Raw genomic sequence first — 26,560 nt, forward strand, 5'->3', positions numbered from 1 at the left:
TCTCTCCCTCCCCCCACTCCCCAAAAGATGTCCCTTTCTTTTATTTTGCTAATAGCTCCCTTGCCCCACCCTTCTTCCTACAACAATCTTCCATTTTGTACCACTCCTTGGGATGCCCTTCTAGTTGTTAGAAGACATGATGCCCAATTCATAAACCCTTGAATAAAGCCAACTAGATCTTCAAATTTACCAGGTTGAATTTTGTTTGACTAGCATATAGCTAAACTCTCAATGATTGGAAGCTATAATAATTCTTGCTAGTATATATACTTGTCAAAGAACAAAATTCAACAAAGTCCATTTTAAAGATTTTATTGTTGGGAATTCCCTGGTGGTCCAGTGGTTAGGACTCTGTGCTTCCACTGCTGGGGGCCCAGGTTCAATCCCTAGTCAGGGAACTAAGATCCCGCAAGCTGCACAGTGCGGCCAAAAAATAAAGATTGTATTGTCTTTATTCAGCGATTCATGTACAGATTAGCAGATTGAGAGAAGTTTTGAGGAACTGTACAGAATGAAAGCCTTTTACAGGTAAAAGGGAGCAAGAACAGGGAAGTCATACTAGGCATTTGCTGACTGATTAAAGTGAGGGTATTTTCCTTATATGGAGCAAAGGGAAGTCTAGGAGCCTGGTTAGGTAACTTGTGCTGAGCAGGCAAGCACTGATTGGTTTACCTTGGCCTTCCTTATTTTGGGAGAGCCAGGAATAGAAACTTTGTTAAGTTTTGGTTTGCTGACAAGGAACTTATTTAGCATGAGCGATTCCATCTTGGGCCAAAACTGGTTACTTTAATATATTATATATTATACATATACACACAAACATGTATATGTATATATGCTTGCTACATACATACACACACACACACACACACGCATATGTTTATTCCCCACAATAACCCTGTAAGGCAGATGATATTATCCCTATTTTACAGATGAGGAGTTGAAGTTTAAGTTATTAAAGTAACTTCCATAGGTTATGCCACTAATAAGTGGCTGATCCAGGATTTGAACCAGGCATATAATTCCAGAGCCCACTTAGAGTTGTTTTGTGCCCCAAGTGGTTCAATGAAGTAACTTAGTGTTAGAAAACAATTACTGGGCTTCCCTCGTGGCTCAGTGGTTGAGAATCCACCTGCCAACGCAGGGGACACGGGTTCGATCCCTGGTCCAGGAAGATCCCACATGCCGCGGAGCAACTAAGCCCGTGCGCCACAACTACTGAGCTTGTGCTCTAGAGCCCGCGAGCCACAACTACTGAGCCTGCATGCCACAACTACTGAAGCCCATGCGCCTAGAGCCTGTGCTCCGCAACAAGAGAAGCCTCCGCAATGAGAAGCCCGCGCACCGCAACGAAGAGTAGCCCCCGCTCGCCACAACTAGAGAAAGGCCACGCGTAGCAACTAAGACCCAATGCATCCAAAAATAAACAAATAAATAAATAAATTTATTAAAAAAAAAAAAGAAAACAATTACTTATGCAACCTCCAGAGTAACTAAAATGAAAAACCAACAATAACAACTGATAACCCCAAGTGCTGGTGAACATGTTTAGGAGTATAAATTGGAGCTGAATGTAGTGTAAATTGATGCAACCACTTTGGAAAACTCTTTGGCAGTATCTACTCACACTGAACATACACACTGCCTTTTATCTAACAATTCCACTATTCACTAAATATCCACTACATACGTTCACACGAAGTGTGGAATATACGTGCACTAAAAGACAGAATGTGCACAGCATCATTATTTGTAAAAGCCACAAATGAAATCAACCCAATGTCTATCAACAGTGAAATGGATAAAATAACAGGTTCTCACCTTCATGTAATAGAAATACGATTCAGCAATGACAAACAACTACTGCTACACCCAACAGGGGTGGATATAATGTTGTGTCATGGAAGCCAGACACGAAAGAGTATATTCAGTACAATTCCAAATTCCAAAAACAGGCAAAAATAGTCTATGGTAAAAGTAGTTAGAATGGTGGTTACCTTTGGCAACAGGTGACAATAACTGGGGGCAGGGAGGGCAACTTAAAAGAATCTTCTGGGATAGTGGAATTTCTTGACCTGGGTACTGGTTATACGGATATAAAAATTCATCAAGCTATGACTTGTGTACTTCTGTGTGACATATTAAAATTCAATATGAAAGCTTACAAAAAAAGAAGAAGAGGAGGAGGAGGAAAGCAATTACTAAGAATCCGTCCTCGTTCATTTCCCATAACCCCTTCCGGAGAGCCAGGCCATCTCATCCGAAACTTGGGACCCATTTCATGTTAATACTTCATGTTTTTCCTAGTTTGTGGTTCTTGTGCACATCACCTTCTTCCTCACATACATATCTAATCAGTTACAAAATCCAACTAAATCTGCTTGCTTAAGTTCTATCCTCTCTTGCTTTCTTAATTCCCTTAGTTCAGGGTTTCTCAATCTTGGCACCACTGCAATTTTGAACCAGGTAGTTCTTTGTTGTGAAGGGTTCTCTTGTCCACTGTAGGATGTTTAGCAGTTTCCCTGTCCTCACCCCACTAGATTATCAGTAGCACCCTCTAGTTGGAATAACCAAAAATGTCTCCAGACATTACCACATGTCTTGAGGGCAGCAAGGGAATCACATCTCACTCCACAGAGCCACTGTCTTAGTTGATTGAAGACCTCATTATTAATCACCTGAATTAGGTCAAGAGATTCTACCTGGCCCTCCTGGACAGGACTGTACCTCTTCCCTATTCTTCACACTCCTTACAGTTTTACAGTTTTCTCCAGGATAAAATCTAGTATCTCTAATATGGCCAAAAAAAAAAAAAAAAAAAGGGTATTATCTTTCCTCTACTTACCTCTCCAGCTTCCTACCCCAGCTATACTGAATTCCTTGCAGTTCCCTGAAGGATGGATGAAAGTCAGAAGCGTTAGTCAGAAGTGTTAAGTACACTAGCAGCTTAGAAGATAAATGCAAAACTCCTAGGATGTTTTATATATAGAAAATGAGTAAGCATGTACTTTGTGAAACACAGACAGAACTGTGTTAAATATACATAGTAAGTTAGTAAACTATAAGGCATACCAAAGTTAAAATAAATCAAATATATGATGGAACAGAGCATCATTTAGAGTCAAAAAGGAATGGAAAAACCAAGATATGAACAATTATGCCATCTCTGGGATGACAACTATGTCACCCCTAAATCAGCCATCCATAGGTGACACCTAGTATAGTCTCATACACGCTCTATCCAAGAAATGCAAGTAAAACCCGTGTCTGTTCATCAGGCTAATTAGTAAGCTCTGGTTTTGACCAAGCACGTTTCCCTGCATCTATCCAACAGAGCAGGTGTGTGCCATTGGCCCAAAGAACTTTCCACCTGTGGGCCTCCTTGCTGTAACCTCAACGCTAGTCCTCATAAGCATAAGATCAGTGGAAAAGGCTGATGTGGCAGACAACACACAAACACTGCATAACGCATGACTCAGCTGATGTTGTCCTTCCACTTTCTTGCACCCTAGCCTAAGTGCGTCAGCTTTCCCCAACTCTTTCCCCTTACTTTTCACTAGATATTTAAATTGATTCAGTAAACCATGTTATTCAAGCATCTTAATTTGTCCTGTGAGCCTTCTGTTTCACTACCTCTAGGATAGACTGCCTAACAGTTTACTTGGAGGCCACCATTGCATCAAGCAGTTTTCCATACGACAATTCAATTCAGGCATTAATCTCCTCCCAGAACTTCCCTGCTTTAGCACCTCTCATTTTATCCTGTCCATATCCTTGCATTTCTGATGGCATTTATCACACCACACTGTGATTAACTATTTATTCCTCTGTCTCTCTCATTAGTCTATGAGCTCTTTGAAAGCAGGTATAAATTTCATTCTTCTCTCATGATAACTTAGCAAAGTGCCAATCACAAAGTAACTACTAAAAGAACTACTGAATGTCACCTCCTGCGGACACAGTTGAGGGGATTACCCATTGTTCTTGCCTTTCTCCCATTTCTAAGATGGGTGTAAATTAGGCAGCGGCAAAACCCTGACTGGGTTCAAAGCAGCATGGAGGTGTTAGGAAGGACCATTAGAGAGGTTCCCTGCAAAAAACAACTTACAGTAGGTGTGTATAGTATTGCTAGCAAGCTTGGGCTTCGGTGGATCTTATTTCCCTGTCTCACACTTTTCACCTGGCTAGTTAAAAAAACAACAGTGCGGCGGGGTGGGGGAAGGGGCCCTCCTACCCCCACCTGAAAATGGCTGCAGGCTCAGACGCTTCAGTCTAAGGGATTTAGGGCCCTCAAAGACTGTAGGTGAATAAAGTCTGCTTTAGAAATTAATCAGCTCTTAAATTGGTCCAGACAATAGGATTACAAGAAAGATACTGTGTGTGTGTGTGTGTGTGTGTGTGTGTGTGTGTGTGTGTTTTCCCTTCTGAAACTTTGCAAGCATCTTCCTGGTGCCTACACTCTACTCAAAGTAATAAACATAGCTATTCTTATAATTTATAATAAAGGAGATGCATTTTGGAATATATTTCGCTTGAGTGAAAGAAATCAAAACTTGAGACCCTAAATACAGGGTCTCTTCTGAAGGTCTTTTTAACTCATTCACTTCTCCTTCAGGGATTAGGAGGGTTGGGGTGCAAGAATGTGGCGTCACGCACAGGCGTAGAGATTCGCGAACACAACCCAAGTTAGCCAAACTTGCATCTTGTAAAAGGTGGCCCCAGACACCGCCCAATTCCCTAACGCCCAAGAACAGAAAAAAAAAAAAAAAAAAAAATCCAGTCAGCCTCTGAAGCAACCATTGCCTCACCTTGATTCATTCGCCAATTCACGCCGCCCCGCCCTTTCCGCCCCGGAGGCGTGGGCGCCAAGCTCCGTTCCCCTCTAGGCTTCTCCCAGGCCTCTCTTTATGGTCGCGCTGAGACTCTCTAGCCTGGCTCGCCGCCCTCTCGCTGGTAGCGCCGGGAAGAGCCGAGAAGCCGGCGGTTGAGGCCCAGCTGAGACGTTGCGGGTGTGGCTCGGACCCCGGCGGTGGAGCGCTCCCGCTAAAGGTGGGAAGGGCTGGGGGAGGCTTTGGGGAGGATCGGGGGCGTGGAGAACGATCCCTGGGTGGGAGGAGGGCCCGGGCCAGGTGATGGAGGTCCCCAGGAGAGGAGGGGGAGCAGGTCGGACACGTGAGGGGGAGTGAGGGGGATTTTCAGCTGCTAGCTGAGGCCTCCGCCAGCCTGCCACCCTGCAGCGTTCCCCGCTTCCTCCGCTTCATCTGCGGCCCCTTGTGTCAAGGCCCAACACGGTTCCTACCGCCGCATCTGTTGACCCCGCGGGTCGCCGCCTCTCTTAGGGAGACCTGGAGCCCTGCTAATTTTGACTTAGGCTTGTCTTATTTAGAGGAGAGCTTTGTGGCCTAGAGCCCCATCCACAGCTTATATCTCTGCCATTTGGTTTTTATTTTTTAAATCGGAGCCCTCCCAGCCCTAGCTGTTTGGTTGAGGCCGGATGCCGAATAAATAGTCTTCTTTCTTCCATTCCCATACCGTGAACATGGTAGAGGCTCATATGATGTATCTGGTGGCTTGCAATATTCTGATACAGCCGTGAAGTAGGGGCGTTATGCATATGAGCACAGGGTTGAGGTGGGAATAATTGCAGGATCCTGAGCACCTAGTCACATTGATTTGGGCAGATTCAGCCTTCTTTGTGTGAGATTCTGGCAGTTTAGGAACATGTATTCATAAGAAAGATGTTATCTACTAAGTGCCAATATTGTGCTAGTTAGAGAAGCTACAGCTGTAACAGGACCCTGGTGATTCCTTGCCCTCACGGAGCGTAATACATAATGGGAAAAACTAACAAAGAAGAAAGCCTGTGATGAGTGCTATGAAAAGGGAAGTCCCTGAAGTTCCTTAGTCTTTTGCCTTGAGTGGTAGAGAAAATAACACCATATAGCTCCTGTCTTCCAACAGCTGAAAAGTAAAAGTTTCAAATACAGAGGAAGAAGGACCTATAACAATAGTATTTGGGTAAGGCACAGCAGAAAGGTGAAGACGCTGGCACCGTCTTGAAGGATTAGTTAGCATTGCCTGGCTTTCCAAGCAAACAGACAATATGAAGACATAAAATATAAAAGAACTTTGCTAGTAGACTATTTTGACCTGGAGTATGTGACGTTTGAACAAGTAATGCCATGCTAAAGAGTCCAGACTTTGTTTTCTAGGAAGAGGTGAAAGTGTTTTCAACTGAATAGCTTACACTTCAGTGTCACAATCATTTACCCAACTGTTTGGCAGTTTAAGTATAGTATTAAGTACTGTTTGACAATGTTGACCACATCCAGAATTCAGGTAGAATAAGGAGACCTTTGCTCATTCATCTTAGTCTGGAAATAATCTTTCAGTTGTTGAAATCAAGGGATTCTGTTCTCTTTGACAGTTAAGGACCATAGAAATAGAGAGAAATCACAAATGGAGTTTGGAGACCTGAAGGGTTTGCTGAATTGTGCCAAATGTGAACAGTAGGCAAGTATATAGATGGGTCTTATTGTTTTAATCCATTCATCCAGCCTGTGTCTTTTGATTGGAACATTTAGTCTATTTACATTTAAAGTGATTATTGATAGGTATGTACTTATTGCCATTTTGTTGATTGTTCCTGGTTGTTTTTGTGGTTCTTCTCTGTTCTTTTCTTCTCTTGGTCTCTCCCCTCATGGTTTGATGATTTTTTTTTTCAGTGTTATGTTTGCTTCCTTTCTCTTTTTTTTGTGTATCTATTATAGGTTTGTGGTTACCATGAGATTCATGTATATTGACACATATATATATCAGTTTATTTTAACCTAATTCTTGTGTAAGTTTGAATGCTCTAAAAGCACATTTTACTCTCCCCCTCCCCCATGTTTTATGTTTTTGATGTCATATTTTACATCTTTTTATTCTGTGTATCTCTTAAATACTTAATTGTAGTTATAGTTGATTTTACTACCTTTGTTTTTTAACTTTCATACCTGTTTTTAAGCAGCTGATGCACTGCCTTGACTATAAATTTGCCTTCACCAGTGCAGTTTCTTTTTTCATATATTTCCTTATTTCTTGTTATGGCCTCTTCTACTCAAAGAAGATCTTTAATATTTCTTGTAAGACTGGTTTAGTGATGATGAACTTCTTTAGTTTTTGCTTGTCTGGGAAACTCTTTATCTCTCCTTCAATTCTGAATGATAACTTTGCCAGGTAGAGTACTTGGTTGCAGGTTTTTTCCTTTCTGCACTTTAAATATATCATGCAAAGCTTCTGCTGAAAAACCGGCTGATAGTCTTTTGAGGGTTCTTTTGTGAGGGTTCTTTTGTATGTGATTAGTTGTTTTTCTCTTTCTGTCTTTGAAATTCTCTATCTTTGACTTTTGCTGATTTAATTATAGTTTGTCTTGGTGTGTCTTTAGGTTTATGTTGTTTGGAACTCTCTGTGCTTCTTGGACCTGGATATCTGTTTCTTTCCCCAGGTTAGGGAAGTTTTCAGCCGTTACTTCTTCAAATATGTTTTCTTTTTCTCTTCTCCTATAATGCAAATGTAGTATGCTTGATGTTGTCTCTGAGGTCCCTTAAACTCTTTTAAATTTTTTGCTTTTTGCTTTTCTGCTTGGATGACTTCCACTATTCTGTCTTCTAGATTGTTGACCCAGTATATTTTTCATTTCAGTTATTGTATTCTTCATCTCTGTTTGGTTCTTTTCTATCCTAACTCTTAAGTTCTCAGTGTGTTCCTCCATTTTTCTCCCAAGTTTGTTAAGCATCTTTTTGACCATTACTTTGAACTCTTTATCAGGTAAATTACTTATCTCTATTTCCTCAGGGTTTTTTCCTGGACTTTTATCTTGTTCTTTTTTCTTTTTTTTTTTTTTTTTGGAACATATTTCTCTGTCTCCTCCTTTTGTTTAACTCTGTTTTCGTATTAATTAGGTGAAACATCTACCTCTCCAAGTCTGGAAGGCATGGCTTTGTGTAGGAGTGTCGTCTGTATGGACCGTGTGTGCCAGGCAGCTTTGTCAGGCTGGTTGGACCTGGAGCAGGTGTGGGCCAGTGTGTCCTGGGGCATGTTCACATTGGGACCACCCTAGTGGGGTGACTGGAGCTGGAGCAAGCATGAGTGGAGCAGGGGAGGAATGCGGTCCCAGGGCTTGCCATGCTCAGACCACCTTGGCAGGACAGCTGGAGCTGGGGGGTGGGGTGGGCCTGGGGCATGCTGGGGCAGCCTTGGCAGGCCAGTAAGAGTACCTGGACCGTGATTCTGTCCGCACTATTAAGGTGTAAGGGGAACACACAAAAAATGGCACTTTCTGGCACCTTGGACCACGGAGACAGTTTCAGCAGTTCTCTGCCCATTTGGCAGACGCTTGAGGGTTAGTAAATGGATTTCCTTCATCTAGAGCGTAGGTGCCCTTTAAACAGTCGCTTCTTTGCTCTGCTCTAGGGTGGGCAAGTCTGCGTACAGGCCCCTCAGTGATACCCCTCCCTACCGAAGGTCCTCGTCAGGGTTGGGGTTCCCATCGATACCATGCCTCCATCTCTTTTACCCATCCCCTGTGTCGTCCCTCTATCACTTGTTCTGCAGCCCTCAGTTCTTCTTTGGCAGGAATGGATCTGTATGTAGGTACAAATTCAGCACGTCTGTGGGAAGAGATGAGTTCAGGGTCTTCCTACACTACCATCTTTGACTGGAACCTCCCAAATATTTTATTTTAAATAATACTATGGACCATATTTTTGTTTTAAGTTCACTTTATCTTTCTTATGGGGCCTGGGTCTTCTTGAGGTTTAAGACTATCCCACTTGGCCATTTAACCCTTCTATTAGTACCCATTCAAGTGTCCTGTAGGTAGTTAGTATTTGAAGATAATGGGCACAAAAAGTTATCAGTTGCCAGAGGCATGATTTGTGTGTGTGTGTGTGCGTGTGTGTGTGTGTGCGTGCGCGCTCAGGCAGGTGCACGCCTAGGACTGAAACTGCTGATTTGCAAAGTAAGGGTGAAGTTATTGTTTTTTTAATTAAATAAATAAAAGGTAAATGGGGAAATGCCTTATAAATTGTAAGACCCCTATACTGAAAAAACAAGGCATTTTTCCTGAAAGGGAAAGACTCTTAAAAATTGACCTAAAAATTCAGTAATTTATTTTTTCATTAAATTTCCTCTTAATGCTCTTTTTCCCACTAACTTGAAGAGTGGTATCCAAGCACCACTATCTCCCTCTGCTTTTGTTTTGTTAGTGGAAGTGATGGTTGTGGTTCTGCTTTGACTAACTCCTACAGGAGGCCTGTGATCATGTCCTAGAACTTGTGTTATTAGGGAAACTTGCTACTATCGTGGCCTTGTATGAGGTCACTCAGCTTCTTCATTGCATCCAACCTACCTACCTTAGAGTTGGGTAATGAATAGCAAGAGATAGTGTTTAAAACTTATTCCATGGAATCTATAAAAAACAAATAACTTTAAAATATAATGTTTAAAAAATGAACTCATAGATAAAGAGAACGGATTGGTAATTGCCATTGTCAGGGGGTTAGGGTGGGCAAAATGGGTGAAAAGGGGGTCAAAAGGTACAAACTTCCAGTTGTAAGTAAGTAATGGGGATGTAACATCCAACATGATAACTAGTTAATAATACTGTACTGCATATTTGAAAGTTGCTGAGGGAGTAAATCTTAAAAGTTCACATCACAGAAAAGAAACATTTATAACTGTGGTGACAGTTGTTAACTAGACTTATTGTGGTGATCATTTTGCAATATACACAAATATTGTATCATTACATTGTATACCTGAAACTAATATAATGTTATGTAAGGTAATACCTCAATTTTTTACAAAAGCTTATTCCCTAACTTGTCAGTGTTCAGATATATGAGGAGCAAATGCTTGTGTTTACTACCTAAGGTATAGAAGAAGGGGTCTAATAAATCTATATTTATTTCATTCTCTCTCGACTCTTCTGGGAGTGCTATAAAAATATTGTAAGTTAATCTTAGAATCACAAAACATACTCTGTTTAGGTACTGAAGGAAAGTATTGGCAATTCTAAGGCAAGAGAAAATTGAAAATGCAGAACTTTTAAAAGAAAGTGTCAAATAATAAAATCCAGAGTTAGTAAGGAGAGACTTTATTGAAAGGGTTATTGCAACAGGGGAAAAGGGATTATAGCAGTGGAGAGAATTCTCTGACCAAAAGATTTACCAGCTTCTCAAGGGATGAGTAAACAAAGCTAAAACAGAACTGCTTGGTCTGATTGTAGATCCCAGATTGTTTTGCCCTGAGGCCAGCCTATTCTCTGGAAGGGTCCTTTGCTGGCTCTGGCTGAGGGTAGGCCAAAGTTCAGGGACCTAGGGGAAGGAAAGAAACTTAAAATATGGTTAACAAGCATTTTGTTCCAATTGATTATTTTCAACAAGCAGTTCAGCTAATTATTCATAAATTTATAAATGAGACAATGGGAATTTGGAGGTCCTTTGTCCTGGTCATAGGTGAACAAGGGGATGTTCTTGAGTCTTATGGAAGCCACATGGAGAGGAGTAGGAGGGTTTCTTTAACCGTGGCTATTCAAGAACCAGGAACACAGGTCTCAGGTAAAATTTGACTTGTTAAAAAGGCATTTTACTATTTGAAGTGGAAAATAATTAAGTGTACAAATAAAATTCATTGAAACATTTATACAGGAAGGCCTTAGGATACTCATTGACATTCAGGAATTAAAAAATCCTCCATCACTATGTGTAGTTTGAAAGCACTTAAAGACCAGTCTCATTTGTATCAGTGAAATTTTCCTGAGGTGGTGGGGGGAGTGGAAAACAAATCTAAATTACTCAGGTCTAAATGAACACATCTGGGGCTTTTTGTTTGTTACATGGTTTTCATCTTAACCTGTAAGAACTGGATTTTTTTTTTCACTCCGTCGAAGTGACTTGGCTGGAGCAAATTAATTTTTTCCTATGTTTAAAATATAATTTCCCACAAAAAAAGGGAGAAGGAAGTAAAATCATGACTGTCACACAGATATAAAATTAGCAACACATGGTTTTTGTTTACCTTATTAATGAGGGGACTGGTAAGATGTTATGTAATCAGTTCAAATGGCAATCAAAAGAACAGACACATTTATTGATCAGGAATATTGAAATAAACGAGCAAATAGAGGCAAAACTGTCTTCTTCCACAGTGGGCCAGGGGCGTCAATTGTACCTCTACCAGACAGAATTTACAAGAATATAGACAAGAGTTTTGCATTGCTGTTAGTTTTGTACAGTTGTCAGCTGTAAAATAGCTCAAAGGCAATGAAAGACTCAGAGCTCTCATGTAATGGGAATGTGAAAACCCTGAAGGTTGTACTCTTCAGCAGTGCAGTTTTCCACTGAAGCAGGTATTTCTTTCTATACCTAGTTTATGAAATTTACAACTCCCCCTCCCCCCCTCAAATAATCTTCCCTAAGTGTCGGACTTCCTGGAAGGCAAGTACATGTCTGTGTGTGTGTGTTTCTTACTCTTTTTTGATATACTCTATAAATATAGAAGATGCTTGGTTAATGTTTTTAATTGAGTTATCTAAAGCAGTGCATCTCAAACTGTACTGTGCTTACATATCACCTGGGGATTTCCGTTTTAAATGCAATTCTGATTCAGTGAGTGTGGGGCTTTCCTGAGATTTCTCTTTTCTATTCAATAATAAGTTCCCAGCTGATGCTAGTACTATTCAGTAGTTCATGGACAGTAAATAGTAATGTATTTCTGACTATTAATTGAGGAAGATATTAGATAATCATTACTGGAGAACATGGCACCATACTGCAGGTGAAGGGAGCAACATGAAGCTACTAGACTATCGCTTGAAGAAACAAAAATACTAATTGTGGGCCACATTGCCAGAGCACAGGCCAAAATGAGCAAAAGAAACAGTTGCTAGGAAACAGATCCAAAAAACTCTATAGCAGAACTTCAGCTTCAGAGAAGAGAACAGAAATGAGGACACTGGGAGATACAACAGGGGAGGAGCAACCAGAGGGGTATAGGTTTTAGAAGGCAGGCAGTAACCACTGAAGATCACTGCCTGAAATTTTGTGTTCCTTGAGCTAACCTGACTTTTTTTTTTTAAAGCAATGCTTGAACGTAAAACTGCTTTAACACAGGTGTGTACACTTTTACCGTGACGGTTTCACTCAAGTTAGTGGTATCAATATGCCATTGAGCTTTAAGCAATGTGTAAAATGTATTTTGTACTGCAACTAGTGATTTGTCTTCTGTCAGATGGGGCACTTTAATTTTTAACTGAGCAGGTCCTGTAATTTGTTCATAAGTAGTTCAGTTTTCTTTTAGCAGCAAATAAGAGGTGGAAGATAATGTGAAGCTGGCACCAAAGAGATCTCTACTCACTGGAATATGCAAAAAAAAAAAAAAAAAAAGGCATGGTAAATGAGGCCACCAGATTTAGCAAATAAAAATACAGGATGCCCAATTGAATTTGAATTTCAGACAAACAACAAATTACTTTTTAGCAATATTTGGGATATAATTAAAATTATTTATACATTATCAAAAATTCAGATTTAACTGAGCATCCTGTATTTTATCTGGCAACTCCAATAGTAAATAATTCTACCCTAACAGTGATACCTGAGAGATGGCTTCTTAGAAAACAGCGTAATTGTGCAGCAATTTAATTCCTTCAAGTGTTCCTCCATTATGTACTCAAAAGTACGCCAAGAGTTCAAAATGGTTAGAAGCCACTGCTTACCCAGAAGGGGATGTTTTCAAAGACTGGTAGGGTTATGGCTAACTTGAAAGAAAAACAAATTCTGCTCTATGCTCTCCAACTAAGAGTCTAGATTCTTAGTGGTTTAAGGTTAATAAGAGAAGTTATGCAATTGTGGAAGATGTCCAAGCAAATACTTACCAGAAAAATTAATTTAGTAGGAGTTAATCATATTTCCAAATTTCCAAGAGCGTCAGATCACTTAAAAATAAGGATTCAACCTCACCGGTACAACTTGAGTCTACTGATAAACTCTTGTGAATGAGATCGTAATTTAGCCAAGATTAAAGGAAAATAAAGGAATAGAAGCCCCTAGTAGCAAAGAAAAAAAAAAACTCCCTAACGGGTAAAAATGTTTTATTGCCAGGGACAGATAGAATTTCTAAAATAAAATTTCCAAGTCACAAGATGCTTTTCCTGTCAAATATGATCAGGGTATAGCCCAACTTCTTGAATGCTAAGAAATAGTTTTACGTTCAAAAAATCATATTATACATTAGTGGCTACAAATTGGTGATAGTTACCTACAAAGATAAAGAATCTGTGACATTAATAAGACATTAAGCGTTAGCAGTTTCCATAATGTGCTGTGGGGATAGTTGATCAAATTTCCTTCCTGTTGACTGTTAAGGAAGGTCAGAGCCAGATTTGTGACACTATCTGCTGAAGTTTAGTACAACATAGTTTGGTGGTGGTGTTTTATAACTGTATCTCTGGCTTCTTCTTTTCCATTCCTTAATTTATCTTAACCCACTTATCTGTTAAAAGAAAACAATTAGATTTATACAAGCAGTTTCATCTGATGTGATTGGAACCTATACTTGGTAATTAAATTTTAAAAGTTGGTTAAAATAGAATTTAAAATATTCTCTGTTTTAATCAGCTTTTAAAATTTTTAAGTTAAAATGTTCAAACACTTTAAATTCTGGGGTTTCTTGGGAGGGGTGGCAGTGGGGACCGTGTCTGGCCGGCCCTCATGTCCAGGTATTTCAGGTAACACTGCATTTCCCAACCAGGGCCAGACCAGGGTGAGGCAAGAGAGGCACCTGTGGTACAAATCTGGGAGTGTGCCCGCCTTCAGGGGCGCTCCAGTGTCTTCTCCCAGGCTCAGCCCACTCTCGACCTCTACTCATCCCCCATAAATTCTGTTTTTTAACTTTTAAAATTTTGTATTTTAACTTAAGACATAGAAATGTATATTTACTCACCATTTTTTATTACATGAGACTAGTCTTTTCTTTGTATATGGCTTTACTGATTACAGTTCTCTCTGCAGAAAACATATCAGAAAGTATCTAAGCTTTCTAACCCTTTTTTTAATGTGGAGCAAAGCTTATAAAAACACTTGCAAGATTTCCGGATCCTTGACTTTTTCAGTACCCTGCCACTGCCCGGATTTCAGTGGTTCACATCTATTTTCAACAACAGTTTTTTCCTAGTGACTTGTATTTGTTAAAACTTGTCTTAAGAATTCAACTAAATTTTTGCATTTGCTTTGAAAAATATTTAGTTATGAAAAATTTCAAACAGAGCACAGAAAATAATGAAAAACTTGTGTAGATACCACCAAGCCTTTTCTTCTACAAATCTCTCTTAAAAAAAAAAAAAAGTCCTTCCTCTTTAGAAGTATATATACCACAGACTTGGTATCTATTATTCTTAATGTATATTTTAGCATGTATTCAAGTTCTTATCCAGAAACAATGCATACTATTGTATATGTAAAATTTTACGTGATATACTATATGTCCTTTTGCAGCTTTTTCACTTATGATTATCTTTGAAATTTATTCAAATTGACTCGTTTAATTCATGCAGTTTATTTTTAACTGTCCTGTAGCAGTCCCTGTTGAGTAACCTACAACTTCTCACCCTTTACCATTGGGTTATTTCCAATTTTTCACTGTCAAAAGCAATGAATGCTGAAAGACTTTGTATGTTTCATGCGCAAAGTCCTATGCTCACATGGGACATACATTTCTCTGGCACAGACACCTAGAGCTGAAAATATAAGGCCCTGGGATGTGGACTTCTTCAGTTTTGCAAGAAATTACCAAAAACTCTAAAGCAGTTGCAGCAGTTTACGTTCCTACAAGGTATAAGGAGCATGTAAGAATTGGCCACATTTTTGCCTTCACTATGTTACCAGATTTTTAAAATCTTGCCAAACAAATGTTTGAGAAGTGGTATTTCATTTTCATTCTCCTGATAACTATGAGGTTAAACACCTGCATTTGTTGGCTGTTTTGTTCTCTTCCTCTGTGAATTGCCTGTGTATATTTGTTTCATTTACTAATGGGTGGTCATTTTCTAAGTGATTTGTAGAAGTCAGGGGTTTTTTTTGTATATTTGGAATAATAATCCCAACAACACCTTTCCAGTGTGGCTTCTTTTCCCTTCCTTAGAGTTATATAGAAATGTTTAATTTGGACATAAAATCAAACGTGTCCATCTTTTTCTTTGATATGTCCTTTCTTGTTTGAGAAATTCTTCTCTACCCCAGTGTCACAAAGTCTTCTATGTTTTCTTATAAACATTTTTACAGTTTTTCTTTTCAAGTTTTATTTTATAATAACATCTGGAATTGATTTTTGTTTGTGAGAAAAAGATTTTAGTCTGTCTTTTTCCATGTGGTTAGCCAGTTGTCCAAGCATCTTTAATTAAATCTTTCTCCCATTAATGTGTTATACCTATTGATTTATAATACCACATGTCATACACCAAGCCCTCATCTTTTCATGGATCTATTTGTCTATAGTATACTGATACCACACACTTTTAATTATAATAGCTTTATAGTAAATAAATTTCTTGTTTTGTATTCCTTCAAGATTACCTTGGCTCTCTTGAACCTTTACTCTTCCATATAGACCAGCTTGCTAAATTCCAGGGGGTGGGGGAGTTGTGGAATACCTGGTGAAATTTTGATTGGAATCATATTGAATTTATAGATAAATTCCTAGAAAATTGACATATTTACTATAGTCACACTTGCCATGATTAATTTCTACATTTATTTAAGGTGTCATTTGTCTTTCTGTTTGATCGTTTTCTCCATAAAAGTCTCACATATCTTTTGTAAGATTTATATATCTCGTAAGATATCTTTGTAATGTTTTTGTTTCCAGCATGCCTGCTGAATTATCTTTCTGGTTCTAATAGTTTGTCCATTGAACCTCTTGTATTCTCCATTTAGATATTCATATCTTTGAGTAATATTTCTTATTTCTTCCTCTTTAATCTTTATATTGAATACCTTTTAATACCTTTTAATATGGTGTTAAATGGAAACTGTGATATAAGTATTCTTGTGTAGTTCTAACTTTACAGAGAATGGTTCTAATGTTTTATAATTAAATATAATAATGTTTTTGTAGGCTCTTGGTAAATGTCTTTCTATTCCTTGCTTGCTAAGAGTTTTCTTTCTATTATGCAGATATTGAATTTTATCAAATGCTTTTTCAGTTTCCCAGATAAAAATTTTGCAGCACAAATCTGACTCTCTTTAATGTTTTCTCTAGGGTGATCTGCTAGACAAAAATCAAAAAGAGGAAATTCGCTAGAATCAAAAATGATGGATCCATGTTCAGTTGGAGTCCAGCTTCGAACCACAAATGAGTGCCATAAAACCTACTATACTCGTCATACAGGTTTCAAGACTTTGCAAGAATTGTCATCAAATGACATGCTTTTACTTCAACTTAGAACTGGAATGACACTTTCTGGGAACAATACAATTTGCTTCCATCATGCAAAAATCTACATCGACAGATTTGAGGATTTGCAGAAGTCATGTTGTGACCCATTTAACATACACAAAAAACTAGCCAAAAAAAATTTACATGTAATTGATTTAGATGATGCCACTTTTCTGAGTGCAAAATTTGGAAGGCAGCTTGTACCTGGTTGGAAACTTTGTCCAAAATGTACACAGATAATCAATGGAAGTGTGGATGTTGATTCTGAAGACCGGCAGAGAAAAAAACCTGATTCAGATGTATGTATAGTCATTTTTTCTCCGTTACTTCTACAATGTGGGGTTATAATTATAAGGAAATCACATTTATATCACTATTTATTACAGTTGAGCCTTGAACAGCACAGGTTTGAACTGTGCAGGTCCACTTATATGTGGATTTTTTTCAGTCAATACTGTGCTATACAATCAGTGGTTGGATGAATCCAAAGTTGCAGAGGGCCAACTGTGGGACTTGAACATCCTAGCATTTTGGTATCCACAGCAGATCTTGGAACCAATCCCCCTCAGATACCAAGGGATGACTGTATACTAACTAGCAGGCAGTGAATATAAAGTTGGGGAGGTGAAAATAAACGGTGTTTCTAAATATTTGTGTAAACCCAGATTGTTTGGTAAAGAAAGTTAGCTTAGGAAAAGAATAACATAATATTCCCAAGACTTTCAAGCCATAGCTCCTAGTGCTAAGACATTCTGGCACAGCCAGGACTTAACCATCCTAGCTCCTTTTCTGATACCAAAGTAACTCAGTAGGATATGCCAGCCAGCAAGGGTCTGAAATGTAGCAGGATGAAGTCCCCTTTTTTTTGAAGGACTTGAAAACTGCTGCTTTAAAAGGAACTTCAGAAGTGACTTGAAGTAATTATTTCTTATTTCAGCCTTTCTTTCTGCTTTGGCACTATCCCATTCTTGTTTGGGATTTTAAGATGCTTGTGAATTTCCTTTGCTTCTGGCTCTCAATTCTTACTTGGTATGGTCAAGACTAATTTTAGGACTCCCTACTGTCAAAAAGCATACATTTTTACATTGTAAGTATTAATTATTTTATAACTCTCTTCCTTAGTCACATGTTACCTTTAAATTATTTAACTGTATCAGAACAACTAAAGATTTCATAAAGCTGTCTCTGGTGCAGAACAAGGACTGGTACGTCAAAGGAGCACTTCTCAAATTTTCTATTTATAAGCAATTTATAATTCTTTCTGCTGGCATATTTTTCTCAATTTTCTCCTTTTCATTATATTAATAAACCAAATTAAAATTTTAAATTACATGTAGTGCTTTTCCTTCGTTATCCCCTCAAAGGCATATCTCCAGGACCCAATGTTATCTTGCAGTTTATACTAGGTACTTGCTGCTGTCACTTTAGATGTATTCTCCACTTCATTTATCTATTGTTCATGTGGAATGTATCACATAAACCTTTTTTCCCCCCAGATAATGAAATTAAACCCTTAACCATCAAAATTTTGTTTTACCAGATTTTTTTAAAAGGATTATAATACTGTTACAGAACTTGAAACTTTATTACTTCTCAGCTTTAAAAATGTATGTAATCGAACCTTTTCCTAAGGACCCAAGATCATTAGTAGGAACCTGTGCTGTGTGCTGTGGGTTATACAGCAGTTTTTCTGCCTTCTCTCCCATGTTGGCAGCAGCCATTGCCATTTTCACTGTGCCTGTCCTCCTCTCCTCCTAATATGCCAGAGACTAAAATTAGATAATGAAAATATCATAAATAAGTTAACCAGTAAACTTTGAATATGGTCCCAGACCATGGGCCACATAAATTTTGTTGCACTTGGGCACTAAAACCCTTTTTTTTTCTTTTTTGTGAGTTCCAGACTGTTTTCCAAGCTAAGGAATAATCTAGATTAACATTAAGTGAAACATTTATGTATGGTCTGATATTAAGATTTGAGTTGATAATTTGTTTACCTTTATTCAGGGAAGAACTGCTAAAGCTCTGAGGTCATTACAATTTGCAAACCCAGGAAAGCAAACTGAATTTGCTCCAGAAACTGGTAAAAGAGAAAAAAGAAGGCTTACAAAAAATGCAGCTGCTGGTTCAGACAGGTAGGCTATGTGTTATTTAAGGTATATGTTAACTTGCTTCACATCTGTATTGTTTTCCTATCTTTCTCTTAAGTTTTGAATGTTTCTGGTTAGATATTTTAAATTCGATAATCTGGAATTAGTAAGAACCTCCAAGGGCCTCATAGAAAATTAAGGCATCCCCTTCCACTCTAAAAATTTACTTCTAAGAAAGTATCAATGAAGTGAACAAGATAACATTTTTGGCACAATAATTAAAATAATTTAAACTTATTATACTTCTCTTTTTGTTTTGTTTTTGGCTGCGTTGGGTCTTTGCAGTGCGCGGGCTTTCTCTAGTTGTGGCGAGCGGGGGCTACTCTTCGTTGTGGTGTGCGGGTTTCTCATTGCAGTGGCTTCTCGTTGCAGAGCACGGGCTCTAGGCTCATGGGCTTCCGTAGTTGTGGCATGCAGACTCAGTAGTTGTGGCTCGCGGGCTCTAGAGCACAGGCTCAGTAGTTGTGGCGCATGGGCTTAGTTGCTCCGTGGCATGTGAGATCTTCCCGGACCAGGGCTTGAACCCGTGTCCCTTGCATTGGCAGGCGGATTCTTAACCACTGCGCCACCAGGGAAACCCTATACTTCTTATAGCTAAAATAATTCACTTGTTTGAAAGCACTAATATATAATCAGTATGTCTCTGCTCTATAGGTGGCAGCTAAAAAATAAATTTTATGAGAATACAAGGTTACTTTTTATTTTTTACGTGTCTAAAATAGAAGGTTACAGTACAGTCAATAGAATGAACAAGAAAACTAAATTGTTTAGAATATGACTTTTTAAACTGAGCATTTCTAAAATGCAAATTGACAAATGTTAGTGTAATCATTCAGAATTATTTTCTACATAGGCCATTTATTCCATCTGTGAAGGTTTTCCATTGAATCATGTAAGTGTTTTTAGGCAAGATTTGCTAGAGTCCATTAAAGAACAGGAAACAGGTTAATTGCAATATAAAAAATAATTGGATAGTATACTGTGATAAAAATCTGTGTTCACAAAGCAGTAGATAGATTGGTTGCTAATAAAATGTACCACTATTACCTAGCCTTTTTTTTTTTTTTTGGCAAGGAAGGGGTAAATAGTTTTAACAATTATTGTTTTTAGACACAGTTCTTGTCCATTCCTTTGGATATGTTTCAACACTTTACAGTGAGGTCTCTTCTTCTCGCAAGGAGCTCATTAGCTATTAATTGTAGAGTAGCTTTGAGTCAGGTAAGCCATGTATCAGTTTGGCGGGGTTTCATCCCTAATTCAAAACATTTTATCTCCTTAAGTTTTTTTCATTAACTGTTTTCAACTAAATATTCAGAAATAATATATTTGTAAGGTATAACACACCTTGTGTTTTGTATTACAGACAAGTGATCCCAGCGAAGAGTAAGGTCTATGATAGCCAGGGTCTCCTGATTTTCAGTGGAATGGACCTGTGTGACTGCCTCGATGAAGACTGTTTAGGATGTTTCTATGCTTGTCCTGCCTGCGGTTCTACCAAATGTGGTGCCGAATGCCGCTGTGATCGCAAGTGGCTATATGAGCAAATTGAAATAGAAGGAGGAGAAATAATTCATAACAAACATGCTGGATAATTTGTGGTATCAAATTACGGGATCTTTAAAGTTCCTTTGTCTATTTCTAAAATTCTAAGGTACCTTTTAAAGTTGATTGCCAAGTGACAAACATGCACTCTGTGCACTAATGTTGCTTTTAGGGTGCTTTAAGATAAATTATTTGATGTAAAGTTTGATGAACTATTTATTACTCAGCAGTCAGCTTCAAGCCTGTCTGGGTCAATGTGAACAAGCAGTGTATAGGCAGTCCTCAATTTGCATAATTCCCAGGTCGACAAATTTCAATGACAGTGATTTAGTTAAATAAGCCAGTTCCCTAACAGCACAGTTCAAATTTCAGTCACCATGGTATATTAATTGTGAGTATTTACATGAAGTACAAACTTCCTTGCTAGCTCTTAAGTCCACAAATCACTATGCAAGTAACAGATGTGCTTCAAGATCAGTGATCAGTCATGTTACTTCTCTCAAATTCTGCTAGTGATTGGTCACTGCACATCTGTTACTCAGTTTGCTCAGACAGGAAAGCACAGAGTTGTGTTGACTCCTGCCACCCATGTGACATTTTACAAAGTGGATAATCAGAATTGGCCAACAAAGATGAAAGTGCAGTGAAGAAACAATAATGCTAGAAGTGTGACTTGAATTGAACATACATAGAGTTGTAGAAGAAATCACTGATCATGGGAATGTTGACACTGCTGCTATTCTAGAGCCTCTAGATATGCAGCTAGAGGAACTCAGTGAAGGCAAACTTATCATCATAAATGAGAAAAGGAGGAACATGTACCAGAGGAAGTGATGGTAACAAACTTCACATTAAAGGAACTTACAGAGGTATTTCACAACATTGACAGCACAAACGATAAAATGGTGGAAGCTAATCTAAACTTAAAGGAGTCTGACAACTTGCAGTGGTATAGAAAAGATGCTTACCCAGTACCATAAATTATTTGACAAAAAGGCAAGTACTATTGCTCCTGATTAGTTTTTTATAATGAAATAACACTTTAATTCTCAGTGTTTCTAATATAAATTACAGTGTACCAAGTAAATACTTTTTTACAATTTTTTCATTTTCTTTTACGTTTATAACTGACACTTTTTAATATTTTGACAGATTTTTTTCAAGGTCACGGAACAATAATAATTTTCCCCATTAATTATTAAGATTGCTTTGATTGCCATTTTTATGGTCCCACACTACCGCCCATGCAAGGCAAGGACTACCTATAGGTGAGAATAGTACCTACTTCAGGAAAAGTTAATTTTGATACAGCTAAGTAGTTGAACTATTTTGGAAATAATCTACATAACTAAGTGCTAAAATACATCATTTCTTCTCTCCACTTATTCTTTTAAAAAAAGTTTTAATACTGTAAACCTTTCATTGCTTAGACTGTGTTCTTGGTGAAAATTTGTGCTTGGTGGCAAAAATCTTATTCTTTCTATGTATAAAACATGGATATACATACAATATATAAGCAGATGTGCATTATATCAGTGGTATTTCAATTTAATAGGGTGTTGACTAGGATTAAAAGGGCTAAAAACAGCTCCTTAATGGAGTAATAATGAAACAAGGTGGAGAAACACTGGTTGAGACAGAGTATAAATTATTTGGAAATTGATTGAATCTTGACGTTGGAATGTGTATGGGTACCCTTTGGAGGGTGGGGGTGGGTGGTAACTTCTCTCTGCTCTTTTTTTCAAGACAGCTATCCATCAGTCTGTCTAAAATTTTTTATTGTCTAGGACATGGCCTCTAAACTAGCTTTTTGTTTTCCTTAAGTATAGTACTTTAATCAGATGAGCTTTTAGCAACTTGAAATACTTTTAGCTGTTGAAAATAGATTTATACAGCCAATTGGATGAATTGACCAAAAGAGGTTTATTTTTACTCCTGTATACTTTTGGTATCTGTTTAAAATGACTGGTTTTACTTTGATGGAGTGCCATTTTCAACCATGGAATTAAAATGTCATATTTAAGTTATAAGTGTTTACCGACCCAATTATTAGAAGTACAGTTTATCAATTCCTTGACTGATATGTTTCAACAGAGCACTGACAAAAAGAATATTTTGGCTTTCTGTACTTAAATCAGATGCTAGATTCTTTTTTTTTCCTGAATTAAGGAAATATTTTGTCACAGAACAGACAAACACAGGCTCCTAATTTTATCTGAACTTCTGGGTTGTTAGACCTTCCTGGTTGAGTTACTGCCATCATTTTTTTTGCTTCTAAATATGACTTAGTGTATTGCTTAAGCTCTTCATAGGGACAAGTTAAAATCTTAGCTTTTTTGTTTGTTTAAAACAGGAACATATTTTCAACAAAATAAATGACTTTAAAATTCAAATTGTTGTCTTTCAACATTCCTTAGTAGAACATTTCTGTTATTTTTCAAAGATGATAAGTTTTTTAAGGGAAACTTTCTCGAACAATTTTGCAAATATTTGTTCATTATGCCTATTTAGGAGACCAAACTTTTAGTGAGCATGCAAAATGTTTACAGAGAAAGGTATATCTGATTTGGAGTAGGCTATAATAAAAGCTGTGTTTCAGAAAAACTACATCACAAGTCCACTTACTGTTTTAATATAAAATTACAGTAATATAGAATACAATGAAATTGTGTAGATCCTTTTTGTATTTTGCATAAGTATGATTCAAAGTGGCTAAATTATTTTAGAATGTTATTAATCTAAAAGCAAAAATAAAAGTTTTCATAAAAGTATGAAACACGTAGCTTTGGCTATAGGTGGGTCCTGGTTGAAAAGTTAACATAAGACCAAAAACATTGGTCTTCCACAGTGTTGGTCACAAACGTTAGAGTGAAAAATGCATGTATATATTTGAATAAAATGAGTGGCATCCCAGTGATCTTTTTCCCATTTGTCTTTTACAAGTATAAGAAAATAGTCACTTATCTTTGGAATATTATATATGAGATTCTTCTATTTTTTTAAATATTATGTCTATTTCTAGATAACAAGCTGCTCTACAACCTGACAGTCTATTCTAAAACTGCTTTCCTGGCGTGGATTCAACTAAGTAATTTTTAACAGATGTATTTTGAAACATGCATACATATTTATACATATAGAGAGTGATTTATTCAGAGAATATAACTTATAGTAAGTTCCAGCATGGTTCTTAACTTTATGGAGGTCAAAGACCCCTGTGAGAAGCTGATGAAAACTATGAACTCCCCACAAAAATGCATTTGAGTACTCATAAATATTCCACATTCAGAACCCCTGAACATGTATTGAAGTACCTGGGTAACAGGCATTTTCTGTAAACTATTTGATGTTTTGTGTTTTTTTTTAAGTGAGGATGGCTGTCTAAAGTGTAGTTTGGTTTTTTATGTAATGTTGTAGGTGGGTTTTGTTAAGCGAAATCAGAACGGTTCAGTTCGTTGAAAGAGCTCTTGCTACCCTGAAAAGGCTAAATCCCACCGTGGCCCACCGCTCCCACCTCCAAAAAGGTAATTACACGTCGAGTAGCAATGTAGAAAACTGAGGTGTCTTACATGGACTGAGCTTTTGTAATTAGAGATTTTCTTGCATTATGGTTATGCTGTTAGAAATGGCTTAGCATCCTTGTGCAAATTCATGCGACACTGCTTTAGTTTTTGCTGACATCTGCTGGTATTTTCATGAAAATAAACTCTCTGCTGCTGCTACTTAATGGTTAATCTCTTTGCTTATAAATTAAACTATGAACACTGGTAATTACATTGAAGTGGGATATTTTTTAAAATTCTCAAAGTAGAGTGGCTTCTCTTTTTTAGCATCCTTAGGTCTTGCCCAGCAGCAGTCAACAAATTTTTAAGACTATGAGTGAGGATATGAAAATATACATGGACACTTCTGGGTTTCTTTTTATTTTTATGAAGTTGGAGAGACTGTGAAAAATAATGCTTTTACCTATTTTTTAAAAATCATCAAATACTTCATTGAACACTTAGTTTAAAAAGTGTAATAGACTTCTGTAGAGTATATACCCCAATTTGTAGATTATCTGTAACAGCATAGTTAAGAGGATTGACTAATCTTACCAGAAGATAAAGGAGATTTATCAAATAGATTATTAACTCAGGTGGGTTAGTAATTCTCCATCTTTTTTTTTTAATTTATTTATTTTTATTGATTGATTGATTGCTATGTTGGGTCTTCGTTTCTGTGCTAGGGCTTTCTCTAGTTGGGGCAAGTGGGGGCCACTCTTCATCGCAGTGCGCGGGCCTCTCACTGTCGCAGCCTCTCCTGTTGTGGAGCACAGGCTCCAGACGCGCAGGCTCAGTAGTTGTGACCCACGGGCCTAGTTGCTCCGCGGCATGTGGGATCTTCCCAGACCAGGGCTCGAACCCGTGTCCCCTGCATTAGCAGACAGATTCTCAACCACTGCGCCACCAGGGAAGCCCAGTAATTCTCCATCTTTAAATGCAATTTGAAAGTATTTAATTACAGCCCTATTAAGTGGCACAATTAAAATTTATTAATTTTTCCCCCTTGAAATGAGGGAATAATTTCTTAGTGAAATAATGATTAGAAACTTCAGTTTTCCCATTTTTTACCACTACAAGCAAACAGATGTTTTATTAAAAAGTTGCTGTAATCTTCCTAGACTATGGTTTTAAAATAAGTGGACTTATTAAAAATAAAATGTTTGCAAACATTGCTGAAATAGCCAAAACCTTCCAGTACTCCCAATTTCTAACAGCTAATATATACATGAAAACACGAAGTTTTGGGCTCATGATTTTCATTGTACACAGGCTGGATGATACTTTCTTTACTCAGTTCTTTTCAGAGACACGTTTTGAGGTAAGGGCACATTTTACTTTAAAGAAATAAAGTAAAACCAGGCCTTGGCTCAGAGTTATGGGATGTTTGCCTTATCGAGAGAACTTATCTAAAACCAAGATTGAAGAGTTTGGCCTTTAAAAGGAGACCTGAAACAATTCATAATGTAAATACTAGCTCTGTAATTATCCCTTTGTTATCAACATCCAATCAATTATATTGACCAATTTGATAAGTACAAATCAAATTTTGGTTTTAGTTATCTTATATTCTAGTAGCCCGAATGTATGATTTGGGCTTCAGGGTAGTATTGCAGTTACTTTAAAAATTAAATTTGTTACTTGGTGGCATAAGATAAAGTTACGAATAGTGACAGTACTGGTACCATGTAAGTGGGTTCTACAAGGCTCTGGGTAAAGTACAAATTTAATTTTGGCATTAAGAGAGGTAAAATGATTCAGGGATGTTCAGTAAATTGTGGTATCCTTAAGGTTTTTAAATAACAATCTCATGCCTTCCCCAAAGGTTATTTAGCCTTTTGATTTGGATTGGACTTTGCTTGTTTTTCAGATCAGCTTAGTGTAGTGAGATCAGATCAGTTATTAAAAGAGAGTCTGCAAACACAGAAAACAAACTTATGGTTACTGAAGCGGGGGAGGGGTAAATTTGCAGTATGGGATTAACAGATACACAGCACTATGTATAAAATAGGCAAACAAGAATAACACTGGGAAGTATATTCAATATCTTGTAATAACCTATAATGGAAAAGAATCTGAAAGAATATACATGTATAAATGAATCACTTTACTGTACACCTGAAACTAATACAATATTGTAAGTCAACTGTAGTTCAATTAAAAAGTCACCCCACACCATGCAAGGGAATTTTAAATTTGTATAATTCATAGTAATTCAATCACAAATTATTTGTTGTTTTAATGTCTTTTTTCCTATTGCCCACAATTCAGAATTCCCTTGCACAAAAAAAAATAGATTGGCCTAGAGGGCCAATCTGAAGTGATCTGGAGAAAACTATCACATGAGTTTTTTTTTTTCTCTTTTTGTTACATGAGATTTTTTAAAAATACCGATAAGCTTCTAATCACTTATGGCTTAGGGAATGAGGCTATGGAAGGAGAATTTCTGCATAAGATACAGACCCTACAATCTGGTGCATGCAAATAAGATTCATTTTTTTCCAAAATATTATGGCTCATGGCATTCCTAAATTAGGCCTCAAGAAGACTCCTATAGGAAATATTGAAAGGGAAACATTTCCAAAGTTTTTCAGTTAAAGTTTCCAACTCATCCTCAAAATGTATAGCTGAACAAATGTTTAATTTCTCTTTGATATCTTTTTGTGTCAAAGAACTACACATAGATTTTAGGGTCAGAGACCAACTAAACAGCCCTAACAGACCAAGCCTCCCACTGTGTGACATACCCACAACCCATGTTAGGGGGCTCAGACCTTTTAAGGGAAATGGCCTTAGGAGATTCTTAACATCCTGCATTTTGTTTTCCCCTGCTCCCAACTATTGGGC

At 37.6% G+C, this 26,560-nt stretch overlaps 1 protein-coding gene across 2 annotated transcripts; it reads left to right on the top strand.

Annotated features, from left to right (window-relative positions):
• Positions 1 to 4,905: 4,905 nt before the first annotated feature.
• ARL14EP (ARF like GTPase 14 effector protein) lies at positions 4,906 to 23,886 on the top strand. Of its 2 annotated transcripts, XM_068556323.1 has the most exons (5): positions 4,906 to 5,049; positions 6,428 to 6,513; positions 16,303 to 16,778; positions 18,487 to 18,614; positions 19,993 to 23,886. In XM_068556323.1, exons 3-5 carry the CDS (start codon positions 16,353 to 16,355, stop codon positions 20,219 to 20,221), a joined length of 783 nt encoding a protein of 260 aa, XP_068412424.1. In that variant the 5' UTR covers positions 4,906 to 5,049; positions 6,428 to 6,513; positions 16,303 to 16,352; the 3' UTR covers positions 20,222 to 23,886. The 2 variants fall into 2 exon arrangements, with proteins under 2 accessions (XP_068412424.1, XP_068412423.1); XM_068556322.1 differs by lacking the exon at positions 6,428 to 6,513 and having other exon boundaries at positions 4,908 to 5,049.
• The last annotated feature ends 2,674 nt before the right edge of the window (positions 23,887 to 26,560 follow it).

Source organism: Eschrichtius robustus, chromosome 11 (assembly GCF_028021215.1).
Source record: "Eschrichtius robustus isolate mEscRob2 chromosome 11, mEscRob2.pri, whole genome shotgun sequence".
NCBI lineage: Eukaryota > Metazoa > Chordata > Mammalia > Artiodactyla > Eschrichtiidae > Eschrichtius > Eschrichtius robustus.

Excerpts from the sequence above, each read along its gene's own strand:
- ARL14EP (XM_068556323.1), top strand. The coding sequence starts at position 16,353 with ATGATGGATCCATGTTCAGTTGGAGTCCAGCTTCGAACCACAAATGAG. Across the intron at positions 16,779-18,486 it reads GAAAAAAACCTGATTCAGAT|GGAAGAACTGCTAAAGCTCT; the intron begins GTATGTATAGTC and ends ACCTTTATTCAG. Across the intron at positions 18,615-19,992 it reads GCAGCTGCTGGTTCAGACAG|ACAAGTGATCCCAGCGAAGA; the intron begins GTAGGCTATGTG and ends TTTGTATTACAG.